We start from the raw sequence: 18,234 nt of genomic DNA on the forward strand, positions 1-18,234 counted from the left end.
AGCTTTGCGCGAAATTCAAAAAAACAAACAAACAATCTCAAATTTACTGAATTTAAGTTTATCTGCTTAAATCATCGAAATAAGTTTATTTAAAATTGAAGTTGGCAATAATTCGTGATTTATATTTCAGACTTTATTAAACGTTTTCGCAAATTTAAGAAATCGTTTGGTTTAAAGTGTTGTAAATAGCTCATACGTTTTCTCTCCTGACATTATATGTTAACAGATGCGTGCTTTCATTTATATAAAAAAAAACATTTTCTAAACTCATAACTTTATATTAATTGCCAATATTGATAGTTAAAAATATTCATTATTGTAAGAAAACAAAAATATTTCATAAATTTGTTTAAAACCTTTAACTTTGATTAATGCTGATTGTTATAGTTTATAATTCTTAGACAGTTTTTAGATTTTAGGGTTTTATGTGTATTTATTTGTAATGCTTACCATGTTAATTTTCGTTTTCTTATACGATGCGTTTTTTATGGTTCGTTTAATTTAGCAACGATGTTATTTCTGCCCATGTTTATGTTTATGAATTTCTATTTTCTGGCTCTTAAGATTAAACATGTGTGGATTATAATTTTGTGTTTAAGAATTTTTATTATATCTATTTACTTGTTAATAGAATTATTGAACTTTAACCTTTTATCTCACTCAATAAGCTTAAATCTTAATTGTGTAATTGTAATGTGGAACAGTTTTTCTAGATATTTAGAACTTTAATTAACCAATATTTTATCAATATTAGCTTTTTGCACATTAAACCTTTTTTTCTGTGTGAAAATGAATGGAATAAACTTACAAATGCATGAGGTGAAGTACGTCTGACCTTTCGAAGGCAGCTTATACCAATAAGTTAGTCGATCTAAACTAATTCTTCAAGTTTAAGAAAATAATTCAGACTACACTTATGATATATATATTCAAATATTCAGATTATAACAGTTTTATCAACGTCCATAACAAATTAAATAATAAAACCAATAACTTACTTCCTGAACAATTCCATAAAGATAACTTTAAGATATTTCAAACTTGGTTTAATATACTAAAAAATCATCTTTGTTTGATGAAATACTTGAAATAGGAAAAAAGCATCTTTCTTCTCTGATTTCCATAAAATGTGAAGCTCACAAAATTCCCTACTTTTATTCCTCGGAATTGAAAATGTGATAAAATTCTATACATATTAGTTTACGTTTACTACATTATTCAATCTTAGAATGCTCTGAAACTGTATTTAAACGTAATGATGAATTCGCTAAGTCAATGAGCTTGGATGGGTTCGGCTCCTTAACCGCAAGAGTGAACTCGAACTGCTTAATTGTAGCAATGTATGAAATTAACAAAAACAACAACTTTAGTATGGATCTTATTTTCGAGAGGTAAAATCGTAAGACGACTAAAACTGTTGTACCAAAAGGAAAATTTCGCCACAAAAGAGACAATACTGACGAAGAGCTTAATGCAAAGATAAGGTTCAGTTTAGTTGAGTACTTAATGTTATAATGTTAATTATAATTTATTCGCATTTACGTTTTTACTGTTGTTGTTTTTCACAGACAAATGTTTACAAATTACCAGAGTTTTATTTTAAGTTAAATTTCAAACATAAATCGAACTTGATAATGGATTTCCTATTTTCCGACTACTAACAATACATTAGGCTTATGTTTAATAGTTTGTGACTGTAAGTTATTAGCTAGATTTATATATATAGTGTTTTTAGTTGTCTTTTACTCACCAGAGTGAACTTATGTTTATATAGGATTTGAAAAATAGTAACATTGATGCTGATTTATTTTTCTGAATTATTCGCCAGACAAGCTCTTTAAAATACTAAATTAAACTTTGTATTTATGATTACCAAGACAGTTTAAAACATTGAATTTAAAGTTTACATACTCATATCATAATCCTAGTCATGTCATTCACAAGTTTGAAAAGTTTCTTTTATATAATTTTAACATACTTTAATTATGCTTACAAATTATATACAATTTAATTAATAAGGAAGAAGAAACAAGAGAAAGCTTATGTGGTGTTTTGTATTATTTCTACTAAATATATATTATATATCTATAACTTCACGCACTTTTAAAACTTATATGTTTAGTTTTGCTGATACTTTATAGGAACAATTCTTATAGCAGTTCTTTTAATCTTTCAGTTGTAGCATTTTGTCCTTTTTGATATAACTTAAGGCAAAACTTGTATTCTGCACTTGTTTCATAGATAGTACTCAGGAATTAAAGTTGATTTTAATGTTCCTCTGTATGTTTAAAGGAAAAAAAGAGTAGATAATCATTGAACATACGATGTCTTAATGGAAGGACTGTTTCCTCAGAAAAAAAAATTGTTTACTTAGCACAGAATCAGAGGATTATAAAAAAAGTAGATAAACTGTATCATGTAATCTGTATAACCCTACTGGCGCAATATGCCCTAACTGTCCTGGAAGATATACAAACGTTCTCTGCTGTCTGCAAAAAAATAATAATTTATTTTAATTCCAGTGACTTCTGTTTAAGAAAGGCATTTGTTTATGTTTTATTTTGAACGGTCATTTAATTAATCTTTTTTTGAATTTTTAAAAATGTTCACTGAAACCTGAATCCGGAAGAAATATTAGATTGTCCCTGTGAATGAGCAGTCATTATTAATGTTAGGGAAGAGGACATGTGGGAGGAATAAAAAAGACAGCTTCAAACGTCGTATAGCATTCGAGATCTGTTCGTAGACATAAGTGCATGTGAATAGAAACTGCGATGCAATCAGTATTGCTAAACTATTATCCAGAGTGAAGCTGTCTTAAAAGTAATCTAAGGAAATGAATAAGCTGGCAACTTTGCTGTTGTTGCTTTTTCTCTGTCACCATGGAATTGTTTGCAACGTTAATTCTGCAGCTATGTAAGTTAAAAGTAGTTTGGTGGTTAATCTCTTTTTAAAAGCAAAAAATAAAAAATAAAACTTGAAATGTTTTCCTACCTTTTAATATGTTTATATTTTATCTTAATGATTCTTATTTAAGATAATACAATTTTAACTTATACTACATTTTCTAAATCTAAATTTTGGTATATTTTCGTAACGTTATTTTTAACAACTACATATAGTTCTCGTGAATACCGAAACATTAACCTGCTATTTGTCCTATCTTTCATAATATTATCATTTGGTGTCAATAAACTATCTTCCTTTTCACAACATATCTGAAAACAAGAGCTATTGTTTTTTTCATGTAGCTTATGCACTGTACTTGAAGAAATTTTTTAATTTTTTAAAAGTTTTTCTTCTGAGAAGGCTTGGTTAGAGTGCTCGACTCGCAACCAGTGGGTTGCGGGTTTGAATCTCGTCATCGAAAATGCTCGCCTTTTCAGACATGGGACGTTTTAAAGTTGGTTGGTAAAAGAGTAGCTCAAGAGTTGGCGATAGCTGGTATTGACTAGTTGCATTCCCTCTCGTTTATCACTACTAAATTAAGGACGGTTAGCAGGGAGAACCGTAAGTAGTTTCTAAGAAAGTGATTTAATGAAATACAAAACGTTTCATTAAGTTACACTTTTCACGAATATTTTGTTCTTTACAAGTTCTTATTATCAAATATCACTTGGATCAAGTCTATGGAATCTCGACTTATTAAACTGGTCAGCAACTTTTAAAAAAATATTTTGGTAGATATAAGGCTCTTTAAGCATGATGAAATATATATATTTTCACATTACTTATTACAATCAAAACAATTTTGTTTGTTTGAAGTTAAACACAAAGCAACAAAATGGGCTATCTATACTCTGTCAACTGCGGGTATCGAAACCAGGATTCTAGCGTTGTAAGTCCACAGACATACTGCAAACAAGAAAAAAAAGAATCGACCATTTTTTAAATCATCCACTAATTTCTAGATGGATAGCTCTCACAAGCATTACAAAGTTAAAAATTCCTTCTGTGATTGTATAACATAATTCATTAGATTAATTTGATTTCCTTAATTATATATCGCTTGTTAAAAAGGTAAAACCTCGTATCAGGTTATTGGATTCAATTGTGCCGAAACTATACATTGAAATATATACCATTTGTATATTCATACATGACTACATAAGTTTATATTTGTGAGCATATTTAATAGATAGAAAGTTACGTTAAGTTTATTCTATTATACCATTTAGGCTTTTGGAAGAGAAAATAATTACGATGTTAAAGTTATATTAGATTGCATCGAGTTCATTATTATCACATAAATAAATAAACGGCTAAATAACCATACAAATGAATAAATTTCTTAAGTCGATTTGATGTCATATCATTTACATTGTTTCTCCTCTTATTATTTTGGTCTCCACTTTCCACTCTATTGTTTTTCTTTTCCTCTATGAATTTTCTAATCTTCGTTGTTTGGTCTTATTAACTCCTGATTCATCTTCTCTTACTAACTCTTTATATTTTCTTTTACAATCAGTAACCAACCCCTCTTTCTTTCACATTTACCTCACAATGATTCATCAAACATTGTTCCGTTTCTCTCTATTTTCATATTGTTAACGTATATGACATATTTTACGTTCTTTTTTGTCAGGCCCCAACCTTCTGTAGACGAATTGTGGAAATCGTTACTTTTTAACTACAGCCGTCTCGAACGTCCAACGTTTAGAGGTAAACATTTTTTTTTCTTATTTACTGAATGAAATTTCATATGTTTACGTCATTTGCTTCGACGTGCAGGTACGACACTAAAGTTGAGTATTTCCTCGCTTAGAATGATAATTTGTTCAGCAGCATTGTATAGTTTCTCATGTAAGAAACAGTGTTTCATAGTTTGACATGTAGGATGATCATGTTGTGTGCTTCCTCACTTGAGAAGTTCGCTTTGTGTATTACTTCCTGTAAGATGCACCTGTTCCCCGAGGAGACAAAAGCTTTTACTCCTGTATTCAGACATATTCTCATCGGATTTCTAGCTATTTTGTTTTTACACAAAGAAGAGATACAATTGAAACACCGATAACATAGTCAACTTCTGTGGTTTAGGAAAGTTTCGCAGACATACATTGAATTTATTATTAAAAAAAGTCAATCCCAGTTTTATAATCAAACGTTATGTACTAAATTTTTCATTAAATAATTTTTGGACTTTTATTTAACTCGCAAACTTGAGAAGGAAAAACAACTTATTGGTTTACTAAGATAATAGAAATAATTCAGTAGTTGTATGCTTATTTGTTCAACAAATGCTGAGATTCTGCTTCTTGTGGATTGTCTTAAAAACAGACAACAGCAAATATTTAGAAATTACTTTAGCCCAACGCGGATTAAGGAATATAAACACGCAATTAACTAATTAAATAAAAATACCAACAGTTATTTATATTACAAAACAGCAGAATATCCACCAATAATACAAAAGAAATTGATAAGAAAAACAAAACAGTGTGGAAAACTGCATTTATTGTGCTTTCAAACTGGAGGCTTCAGATGGAATTCTTACACTGTACAATGCCATGTTATATGACGAAGCATTGTTACGAATCAGATATATATTTTTAGCAGTTCGCTCCTAACCGAATGAATGCTTGTTTTCATCTATTGCACATTCATTGTTAAAGAGTTAAAATCATTTTCACAATATTACTTTAAATCAATATAATATTTAAGGAAACAGAGTTCATTTGTTCTATTTTGTTACTGGAAATTTTCTACTATCACCAGTTTTCCACTATCTCCATATATATCATAAAAAGCATACACACTTAAATTTATAAATTTTTATAAAATAAACAGAAAATTAATTAATCTTTGTCATAATTACGACCTCGATGACGAAGTATCACTGGTAGTTGAAAACGTTGTGAGAGTTTGATGATGTGTTTAAACAGAATACTTTGAATCTTACCAAACATATACATATTTAACGTTCAATGTGGAAACATGACAGTTAATAAAATCCCACACTATGCAATACCGAAATCAGTTGAAAGAAGGAAGTTTATGATATATTGAACGGACTATATATAAATTAACATTCTTAATTTTTGTTATTTAATATTTTAGACTTGGCATGAAAAATGTGTTAGCCTTTCCTGACTTCCTCAATAGTCATTCACTATATTGCTTATTGTACAAACATATTTATAGTTGTTAGTTTGAATTAATCTAATTTAGCAAGTATCTGGAACATATTTAATATAGAGTTATGACTATATTTATTGTTTTTCTAGGAAACATATTTTTTTACCCTCGTATTGTAGTATTCTAATGCATTATCAATAAATTTACCTTCAAATTGTAGTATTCTTGTGCTTTATAAAAAGTTTTTAATTCAAAAGATGAAAATACCTATGAATATAAATTATATTTTAGGTGATCCAGTTACAGTAGAAGTGTCAATGTACATTCTGGACATACCAAAAGTGAATATCAAGACAATGGTAAGAGCATTAACCATTAAGTCAGACTGGGCATTTTGCAGATAAGCTTGAGTTAAGTCAAGAGTTCATAATTATTTTTTGTAAATAATACTTACGATATAATTTATTTTCTGGTAAAATTACTGTAAATCAGGTTCAGATGTTTATGAAAGCATTTACACGAAGGATATAAAATTGCTCATTTTTGTGAAAAGATAACTTCGTGATAGCGAAAAAAAGAGCATAAAAATGACTATTATATATAGATCTTTACAAAATTCATAAAATGACCACAATTGATGGAAATATTGTATGCCATTGTCACATTTCTATTACTCTTTTTATTAAAAACAGATTAGTTAATTATAATGATAGCCTAACGGCATTCGCCATGCAATTTTGGCCTAATAGCAAATATAAGCTTCACTTTAAAGATTAATCTGTAAGATTTTGGTTCTAATTTCAGAGGGCGCCTTGCATTAGTTTTGTCATGCACTTTAGTTTAAACTTGTTTTAAACTATAAGTATAGATTACTTTTGAACACAAAATACGTATTTTATTTTAGATATACTAGCCGAGACCCACAAGATGTTTACAATCAAATTAGTATCTTTATTGCAACAGTACTTCTTTAAGTACAGGATTTCTAGAATAATATCAAAATCTAATCGCAGACACCGAAATCTGTAAGTCTAATTGTGTAGTCTTAGGCCTAACATTAGTTAAGGCTTTATTAAGTACGGTCTATATTCGATAGATATGAATTAACACTGTAATTTGTGTACGTTTTTTTGCTGTAGTTTAGTTAGGATTAAACTTTGCTGTACTTAATACAAGCCCCCCAGTGGCACAGCGGTATGTCTGCGGACTTACAACGCTAGAAACCAGGTTTCGATACCCGTGGTGGGCAGAGCACAAAAATTCTGCTTACCCATGGAATTATGGAGCGGATGTGGAACAACGTCCCACCAAAGACCAGAGATGGGACCTCGTCATGTTCGGATTTACGAGGAGATAGTGGACCTCCTGCATGAACAACATAAGACCTGACAGTGTTCATAAGAGGGTCCAAGCACCTGCCCACCGGATAGCTAAGCATCAAATCTAGACTGGTTTTACAAGTAAGCTCCAGCATAGGTTGGTCCTGCTCTTACCTCCATCTGGGAAAAAAACTTCCAGAAACCCCAACTTCACCCACTTTTCCGAGAGTGGAGAAAAGTCAACACTCCGAAGGAAAATCCTCTGTCCACCAACCCAGTGACTGGGAACTGGGTGTGGTAAAGACTCCTCAGCTCCACTAGTAGAAGTAGGAGGGAGGGGACATAAGCTTTGGGAAGTCCTGAGGAACATGTCTCCAGAGACAGTGGAACAGGTGAACCACATTCCCTAATTTTTAAAAGCAAACTGATCTTGACTGATTCAGCTCTAAGATCAGCAGGGACTGGCAAAATCCACTTTAGCTTTATTCATGATAGTCTATGAGTAGCAGTCCATTAGAAATGTTGTAATAAGATATCAACATCTAGATCTTCGTCCAGCTGGTCTTATGGAACACCTCATCTGGACAGAACCCATTGCAACCAGGAATCGATATAAAGGTTGCTAGTGTGGAATTTAAATACAAGCATACCCTACTGGGCAACACTCACCACTGAGTGGGATCCAAAAAAAATCAATAGGGACCCTAGAAGAGAAAATAACAATAACTGTAAGTCAGATAACATGTTACTCACCTGTTAAAATCTAGTAGAGGTAGTCAATACAGCCACAGGGGGAAGAAGAAATCTCATCGAAGAGGAAACTACCAAATTGTGAAGGTAATGAGATATGAACGTGTTGGGAGAAGTCCACATACCGGCCCACAAAATATCTTCTAGAGAACAGTTCAACTGGGCAGCCAAAAACATTGATAGGTGTCGAATCTGGTGAGAGGTGACACAGAGCATATTGCGATCATTAACAGATAAGCTCGAATGGGCAATATGGATCAACTTCTGAAGCCATCTGGTTAAAGTAACAGGTGATAAATCCCTGGACACTGCAGGATCCCAATGAATAAAAAGACTGTTACTAGGGCCTCCAAATGGTTCCATACGAGCCACATAACATCTGAGCACATTGACGGGACATAACAAATGATCTGGATCTGATCTACTGTAAAGATGAGAAATGTCAGGTAAATGAATAGGAGAAAAAGATTTGTTTCCTTCTCTGGCAGCGAGAGTTCTTGGAATAAATAATCAGTTGGGATAGAGCAAAACATATGCAGAATGATAGAGAGTCTGCTGAACATGAATGGCATCTGGAAGCTAACAGCAATAAAAAAATAAACTGTGAGGGAAAAGTGATATAATGAACAGGAGGCCATGGGTTCGAAGGGATGACATGATAAAGCATGTATATTAGGTAGAAGATAGCTGATTAGATGTGTAAATCCTCCCCAGAATATCTAATTTCAGAATGAAAATTTAAATCAGCACCTCCTGGAGAGATACCCCCCGGGCTGCATGAAGGACTCCATCTTGCCCTGAATCAGGTCACGGATAGCTTCCATGGAGAGTGGCTCCCCCCTGACTGCTGACCACCACTAGATAACAAAGGATGAACAGACAAAGGCTGAGTAGCTTCCGTGCTTGAAACCATTACACGGGAGTTCATATCCTTTTTTTTTTGTAATATATTTGGAGGAAAAAACAAATTCAACAAAATATATCTCTGGATAACAAAACAAAGAATTCCTGATTATTAGAAAGAGAAAACTAAGAAAATGTAAATCATAAAACTTTAGTCTGAATGCTCAGGCTTTGTCAAGAAAAATTGATTTTATTGTCTGCATACAACGCTAATATACAGTACCCACATAGAGGGCGTGTGATGGCCGGCATAAAGTTTTGCAAATTAGATACTGTCGAGGGCAGTCGAGTTGGGTATATAAAGACTGTAGCAAGCAAACACAATGTTAGCAAAGATGAAGATCGAGAAATAGCTGTTAGTGTCAGCGGAGGTATGTATGTTTTGGAAGACAAAGCACAAACACAACCAACAGTCTGTAAACATATGCAAGTATTAAATGGCTTATTATAACCTAACATTAGCATAGATTTATTATTAGTTGGCTGCACATCTAACAGCATAGATCTATTATTAGTTGGCTGTACATCTAGCAGCATAGCCTTATTATTTGTTAACTGTACATCTAACATTAGAACACTTTTATTATTTGTTCACTGTACATCTAACATTGTGTTAAAGCCTTATATTTCTTTTAGTCATTCTTTGAGAATATATCATTCAGTAAGGTTTCTTAAACAATTCATTTTTAATATGATGGATGGCTATCTACTGGCCTAAAGGATGTAGTTAAAGTGACCACAGTCATGATGTTGTTGCGTTTGGGATGTTGGCTCTTTAACAGGAAGAGAAGGAGACTAATAAAGGTGTTATTATAGATGGTGAAATAAAAACATCATATGGAATTGTGTAATTTTTCTGTTTAGGTTCAACAATGCTATCAGAAAATTATAGATATGTGTCAGCACCTTGGCTTTCTACAGATTTTGATGAGGACACGTCATTAAGGGAATCAGCTTTCATATCCAGTACTTTGGCTACATGGAGGTCAGTGAAGCAGGAAAAAAAAAGAAATGTAAAAGGAAATATCAATATCATGCAAAATAATTATTACACATGTCTGGGAACACAAGAAAAAACTTAAAAAACTAACCACAACAAACTTATCTACATGCGCATGTGGAAGCGTGTGTAGAATTACTATTATTATTACGAAAGCAAATGCCTTAAAACTGATTCAAAACATGTAAATCCTCAAAGACAAAAAGGAAATATATATGAGTAAAAAAAATGTGAATTTAAGTTTCTCTGTTAGTTTTATTTATAATATTACACTAAAACTTAATCTAGAACTTCATAACTGCATATATGTTTAAATTCATAAATAAATGTTATCATGTTAGATTATACCCATAAAAATCTGTTGCGTAATACAAGAGTATTAAAAAAAATTGTTTTCATTTTACCACATTTGAGATATTTTAGAGCAAAAATAACACCACTGCAATCTTTTTTTTTTCTTTTCAAAGCAGAATTGAAGCTTTTATTTTTGTAATGATGCTTTAAGGGTTTTTTCAGGCAACAGAAAAAACAATAACACAATTTAGGGGTAAAATGCATAATGGCAAAAAAAAATTAATTTAAAAAAATGCAAAAATCATATACATAAATATATACCTTCTAATTCTAAACCTTCTGCTTTTTTAAATGTAGTAGTAGTGATAACAGTACCAGTTGGTGTCACTCGACTGTTTGTTTCAATCAGCCCGGTCAATTTTCCAGAGGCATCACCAATAACAGGCACTTCACCTCCCTCCATAAATAAGAACTGAAATTATCAAATTAGGCACATCAATTCACAATTGACAGTTATTTTTAATTACAAAATTGCTAAATTTGCTTTTATAGTGTTTTAGAATTTTTGCACAAACCTATACAAGGGTAATTTGTGCATAGCCATCCCTAAATCTGAGCTGATAAGCTAGAGAAGGCAGTTAGCCAACAGCACTCACCACCGACTCTTGGGCTACTCTTGTCTGACCAAATAGTGGGATTTGACCATCACTTTTATAGCTTATGTTGCTTTTTGTTGGTAGACACAAACATGCAATCTGTGCTCTGATCACCATGGGTATCAAAACCCAAATTTCAGCATTACAAGCCCTCAGATTTAGTGCTGAGTCATCAGGGAGCTACAGTTTATGTGAAAACTTCTTACATCAATGTCATTTGGATCATGAACCTTCAGGTCACAATCCAGGCCCACTAACCACTAGGTAATGCCTAGTCGACTACCTTGACAAATGTTCATGAATTACAAAATTTTGGATCGATATTTATAATTAATAATTGTATTTTGTCCTATTTTACACAGTGCCCTTCAATAATAAGTCACGGCTAACTGAGAATTGAAAGAAACATTCTATTTTCTAGTATTTTTTAGGTAAATAATCAAAGCAACTAACAAAAGCATCTATGTATTCTTAACATACTTAAAACGTGAACTTTACCATTTCTTTCTTTTTAATATAAAGTGTGTTACTTTTTTTTCCAAAACCCATATTTATTAACAGAACAGTGTTTCCTTTTACATATTCTGATCTAAGAAATGTTATGACAGCGGAAGTCACGCGACACTGGGAGCATGTGCGCTGGAGTTTCTAGAAGGATCATGACTTATTGAGGAACCTCGCGAATGTCCCAGTGTTTGCCAAGCGCCCTCTTTTTTAGTATATAAGCCTGGTGGAGAAAAACCAACACAATTGCATAGGCAGACAGATCGAAGAGATAGATTGAAGATATAGATAATTGAGTCAAGCGAACAGTAGGCACCGTAAGTAAAGTGTGTGAATCACTGTGAATTATAGCATGTGTTAAGTAGTTAGGTTTAACGTACTGATTGGAAATTCTGTGTATTACAAAGTTGTATCGAGAAAGAATAAACTAGTTATAATCAAGAAGTGACTTGTATCGCTGAAGTTCCTTGGAAATAATTTATACCGAAAATTAACAAATGAGCAGTTTCTGGGTATGATATTAAGTGCTCTTTGGAATATAGAATTGCCAGTACTGCATACCAGCCTATTTCAAGCACTACATATATATAATTTATAGCCAATCACATAATGTTGAACTTCAAACTTATGAAATTAAAATTATTCACTTTCTGCTTTCAATCCTTAACATTTTGATCATTAAAGGTACTTGTACTATTAAAGAACTAAATTATTCACAAACATTTAAAAGATCATTTTCAACCACCAGCAAATGATAATTTGTGACAACTCTTGCTTTAAGTCATTCAATAGAACGGACCTAACCATGAAGCGTGAGTTGGTAATACTATACGTAAATGAAGCTGACCTCTACTGTGAGAGAACCTGTCACAGAATCATCTTCATTGGGTTGAGACTGCAGAGGAATGACCTGTTTCTGACTTGGATTACATAACAGCTCTCGGACACTCACTATTCCAAGGCCTAAGAATTGACCTTCTGCAAAAGAACAGGTGATGTATATGCCGCAAGAAATCACCAATCAAAGTTACTCTAAACAAATTCCATTAAATCCATTAGAAAATTATACCAACAATTACAGATCATAAATCAAAACCCTACGACCTTTACTTCTTCACTGTGAAAGCAGTGTTTATTACCTGCACGGAAAATATTTTTCTTTTCATAATTTCACGGTTTCAAAACCACTAAAATGTTTATTTTATGGTTTCGAGGTAGAATACCTTCTTTTGTAATACCAAATACATGCATCTTTTATACCACTCAAAACTCACTTGCATGACATTTTTAGGCCTACTGCTACAATTTATGCAATTTATTTACATACTTTACAGGCATCCAATATTCAACCATTACTTAGGGTTTCTTTGACATTTACTGCTTTGATTTTTCTGGGGTGATATAGAAGGAAACTTCTTGTAGAAGTGAAAGCATAGTTGATAGTTGTTTTTTTATGTTTATCATAGCTAAATAGCAATATATAGTTAAAAAATGAAGCAGTGAATATCATTTGATATATCTCAAAAATTTCTGTGAAAGCGCATTATCCTTCTCAAGATACGTGGTAGTCATAGTCATAGTCTATACACAACTAACACATAGGGCAAAAAATTGGTAAATATTTCACCAATTTTTCCATTTAGTGTACATACGCTACCATTAACCACTATGATAGATTAACTCAGTTCTTTTGTCCACTCCTCAAACACATTTTTCAGTTAAGCAGTCGTATCATGTGGTCTACAACAGTGGTTCCCAGATTTTTGGTAATCACGGATCAGACCAACATTCCAAATAACATATCAGTTAGTTACATAAGTAAAATAATAAGAGATTTACAAAAAACAAAAACAATTTATTTCAAAAACAAAAAAGAAAAGGTAGACTTAGGTGATTTTTAGTCATCAAATATTGAAGTAAACATAAGTGTTACTGCTTTCAACAGCCAAGACACATTACAGAATGGTAGAAATTAAGTCAAGGACCAATACCGGTCAAAGGACTGGCATTTGGGAAACACTGGTCTACAAACATATAACCACTAAAAGACTTAGAGAATAACCTAGAATGCATTATTTGTGTAGCTGAAGTAAATAAATCCGTGTGAGGATATTATAAGGTTTTTTTTGTTTTTGTTTTTAATTATGCACAAAGCTACACAAGGGCTATTCTTGCCCACTTGGTGAGGGAGTAAAGACAACTGTTTATAAATCCAGACTGGATGAGTTCTGGACTTTGATGGAGTATGGCATGTGATCCCATCAATCCAGACCTGGGATGTTGCCTTTTGGACTTCTTCAGGTTGATCAGAAGGATTGTCCACTTTAGTGTTGCTTTCTTTCTTTCATAAGTCAGGTGGTTTGAAATGCATCACTCTGTGGTTACTGGTAGGGATCCTATCACAAAGATATATATATATATCTGTGGTTCACCTGCCCTGCCCACCAACGTGGGATATGGGTACCATGACCTCTTCAATCCAACCTGAGTTGTGGAACCTCGGCTGTTTTTCTGTAGTTCTGGGTGAAGAGCATACCTGTTCTGGATGTAGTGCAGTGTTCCCCCACTTTGATACCACTTCTCGTAGTACATATTTGTTCTCTACAAACGCTTTCTGTAAGATCTCTGTCCTCACTGGCCCCTCTACATTCTCAATGTGGGATTCTAGCTATTAGTGTCAGTGGAGGTATGTATGTTTGGGAAGTTATTTTCCTAAACTGAGATGTATTTCCAAACATGTTTACCTCCGCTGACACTCTCCCTCCCTTCCTCCCCACTAAGAGCTGGAATGTGGTAAGTCTCGAAAAAGTGATTTTATTGTCTGCATACAGTACCTGCATAGAGGGCACGTGAGGGCTGGCATAAAGTTTGGCAAATTAGATATTACCGAGGGCAGTCGAGTGGGCTATATAAAGACTAGAGCAAGTGAACACAACATTAGATAGCAAAGATGAAGATCGAGAAATAGCTATTAGTGTCAGCGGAGGTAAGTTCATTTAGCATCACATGATATTAGCTTAAGCAATTAGTATAAATAATGATACTTGATACGGTTATGCCTATTGTGTGGGGGTGATGACAAGAAACTATTAATCTAAATTTCATGCCGTTACTATAAAGGAAGCTATTAACACTGTTCTAGAGAGCAAACTACCCCCATATATTTTAAAGAATCTGGTTGGTTCTGTAAAGTAAATGTATGTTCCGAATAATAGGATTGCGATAATAAAGCTAATGTTGGTTACTATCGAGTGTCACTTTCTTACTTGCTGTGGTGTGTTGGTGTGTGTTGATAAAAAGGCATATCTCATCAAAAAACACCTTAGTTGTGAAAAAAAGTGCAAGAAAGAAGGATTGAGTGAGCGACTTAAAGGAATGAAATCAAAATTTATGGCCAAACTAGTAGCTACACATATAGCATTATTAATACTTTTCCAGCAGATATTCATTCATTAGTTAGCCTAGCCACATATTTTGTTTTACCCACCATCATGCCCCAACTTGAACAAAAATCACAGCCTGGTTATCTAATGAATGAATATTTGCTGTAAAATTCTTAATGTTATCATTTTCCTAAACTGAAAATGTATTTCCAAACATTTTTAATTAGGAGAATTTCATAAAATGTAGCAAGTTTGTGCTTAAACATTGCCAATGAATAATAACTGCCCACCCATATGTTTGTTTTGAAAACTTGAGCTATAAACTGCTAAACTAGTTTGTTTGGCCTAACTAATACTTAAGTATCTGCACGTTATTACACCCTATAGTTTTCCTGCTCTAAATCAGCTGTCTTTAATCTGAAGAACAAAAACTAAAAGTGGTCTACATTTACTCTTAGGTGAAGCTGTAGCAAAAATTTTAGACCAATAGCTCGCATAACTGTTTATATAAGCGTGCTCATAAAGTATGGTCAAAACTGAGCAGTTTTTATTGAATAACTTTGGACATGTGGCTTATATTTAGAACAAATTTGATGCCTAACTTTATGTTATAAAGATCTGTCAGTGTACTAAATTTGAAAAACAATCCATAAAAGTTAAGTTTGTTTTTTAATCAAATAAAATTTCCATACTTTCAGTGTGGAGAAAAAATACAAGAAATTCAATCAAAATTGGAGATTTTGTATCTCGTGTATTTCTGGACGGATTGCTGTGAAATTTGGTATGTGAAGTAAAAGTCCAGTAGAGCACATACATTGAGAATATGTAATAATTTGGATTACCAAAGTTTGAGTTACAGAAAGTTGAAAATCGCTAAACTATCACTCATGTTAAAAACACAAATTGTATCCTGCAGGTTGTTTTGGCTGCATGACACACTACCATTCTTGTTATTTAGAAAAAACTGACCCATTTCTCATTATTGTCCATCATTGTTCAGGTTTTCTGGATTTTTGCCCATGTTGGTAATTGTGGGAATGAACTTGCTGAAACCACAACAAAGTCATATGCTTTAGCAATGTCACAGCCTTACCTGTCCCTTATGTTGACTTCAGGCCTGTCATAAAGACAAGGTTTCACACTAACTGGCAGTTAATTTATGGTGAGAAAAATCACAAGAAGGTTGCCATGGTAAAGATTTCTGGTTGTTTTGCCATCTATTTTTTATAGGAATTGGAGGGAGGAAGTTCTCTTGAAAAGGCTGCACATTGGCCAATTTCATTACTCATTGATTTCTTTTACAGGAACTGATTTGCTAATATGTAGCCTTTATGACACTCAGATAACTATTGCCGACATTCTGCTGTTATTCCAACTATAAGAATACCAGCAAAAGCACCATTTTAGATATTTTTTATCTCAAAGTTTGCATTTAATATTGGTTATTGACAATGGTGACTTTATCCAGATTGATTGTGGTGTTAGGATTTCTGTTGGTTATAGTTCTTTTTCGTGTTATTTTATTTTTAACCTGGTTTGATAAAAACAAAATGAAGACATCTTCGATATGTATTTACTTTTGTACTTTTTTATACATTTTATTTTTTCTCACTCATAAATACCTAAGGTTTTCTATACCTAGCCCTGATGCTTTACTTCAGTAGGATATTAATATCAATTAATATTTTTACTTTCAATTTGGTTAAATAAGAAAGTGGTTATTAGGTGTTTCCTGTAGAATAATTTCTTGTCTTGAATGTTAATCCAAAATATAGAACTACAAGTAACAGAAATGAAACTGAGTTTTCCTAAATTGTTCCCTTGTTTGTTTGTTTTTTAAATAGTTTTTGCACTATTCACATATATAACTAAGTCTGAAACATTACGTATATTAATTATATCATCATGTTTTAAGTTAGTGAACTGTAATGATCACAATATTTATTTCTTTAACCTTTTCACTGCATTGTATCACTTTAGAACCAAGTGAAAATGGAGTTCAGTTACAGTGATGATGAGGATCAGGGTAGTTCACACTATAACGTTATGAATGTGAAAACAGAAACTGAATTTCAAAGAGAGATTGAATGTGGACTAGAAAGAACATCTGGTAAGTACAAACATCTAAAACTAATATTTCTTGACACTGGCTTAAAACCAGTTACAGGTTCAGTAGGAGTGACAGACCTTTTTACCCTTAAGAAACCATAAGCATTTCCATACTATAAATTTTAATGATTTTGTATTTTCAGGAAATTTGGCAAGCTTTCAGTAAATGTCACAAGTCTCTTTTTTTTCTTTTTTTTTGTACACAAAATGTCAGATTTTTTTTATTAACACTTTCTCTACAGGCATCTCTTTCTGTGCAAGTTATGAGGTTTTAGAGTTACATTCAGAATTTAATTAAACTACTTTCTTATCATGGTATACAAATACAGGATAAGAATAGCTAATCAAATTTTTATGTTATACAAATTTTAAGTTCTTGTAAGGATTTTAAATATATGTGTGAGCTGAGGATTCTTCTACAGTAGGTGTCTGTGACTTGATGATAAATTTTAACAATAAATGGGCAGCACACAATCCACTTGTATTAGAGTAATATATTTAAAATAAATCAAACGTTTGTACAAAAATTCCTTACACTATGGATATCACAGTTGTATCTCAAACTATAAATAATTCTCTTTATCATGCCAAAAGTCCACTTAGGCTGATTCAGTTATTTTAGAATCCAATTGACAAATTATTTTTCTCTACTCTTATCACAATAAGTTTTAAGTTCTTAATTTTATAAGGCAATATTTTTAAAAATCCTGAATTGCCCTTAGTGTGACATATGTGAGATATTTTCTATAGGCATGTCTTCTTCTCTATTTTATCCACCACCCCTCCAATAAGTACAAAATTAAATGTAAATTACTCACTATAAAATCGTCATTATTTGGACAAACTATAATTTTTTAGACTTCAATTTTATTTGGTTACAGAGCTATCAAATAGAAAATCAGACCCCTCTTGCCACACCAACCTGTTGCATCCTCTCTTTCAGGATTTGTCAATAATTCTCTCTTACATTTAATTGTATATTATCTATAACCAATAGAAATCCAAGGTTTTTATCTATCAAATCATGTATTATATTACATTGTTTTCTAGATGGAGAATTGTCAATTTCTCTGTTAGTACAAGCTTTGTTCCCACAGCAAAGATAATGACTAGCTTGGATGAATCTATAATGGCTCTTGTTGCATAGCTAGAAAGCAAGAAAAATTGTGACAGTTAGAGAAATTTGTTTGCTTTTTGCATCTTATTATTCTATGTTCTTTGGTGCATTATTTAATTAAATA

General features: G+C 32.4%; 1 protein-coding gene and 1 long non-coding RNA gene across 2 annotated transcripts in view; one reads left to right on the forward strand and one right to left on the reverse strand.

Annotated features, from left to right (window-relative positions):
• The first annotated feature begins 2,692 nt into the window (after positions 1 to 2,692).
• The window catches only part of LOC106462407 (glycine receptor subunit alphaZ1-like), a 37,722-nt gene continuing 22,180 nt past the window's right edge, over positions 2,693 to 18,234 (forward strand). Inside the window, exons 1-3 of the mRNA XM_013922334.2 lie at positions 2,693 to 2,916; positions 4,586 to 4,662; positions 6,367 to 6,434. Of these exons, the coding sequence (XP_013777788.2) occupies positions 2,837 to 2,916; positions 4,586 to 4,662; positions 6,367 to 6,434 (225 nt within the window). The 5' untranslated portion in view covers positions 2,693 to 2,836. The remainder of the gene's footprint in view (positions 2,917 to 4,585; positions 4,663 to 6,366; positions 6,435 to 18,234) is intronic.
• Positions 9,948 to 12,481, reverse strand: LOC111086516. Its single transcript, XR_002611236.1, has 3 exons — positions 12,349 to 12,481; positions 10,717 to 10,813; positions 9,948 to 10,022 (listed from the first exon to the last, which is right to left on the reverse strand). It is a non-coding gene; the product is annotated as an uncharacterized LOC111086516 (long non-coding RNA).

This window comes from Limulus polyphemus, unplaced genomic scaffold, assembly GCF_000517525.1.
Source record: "Limulus polyphemus unplaced genomic scaffold, Limulus_polyphemus-2.1.2 Scaffold1158, whole genome shotgun sequence".
In the NCBI taxonomy this organism is placed as follows: domain Eukaryota; kingdom Metazoa; phylum Arthropoda; class Merostomata; order Xiphosura; family Limulidae; genus Limulus; species Limulus polyphemus.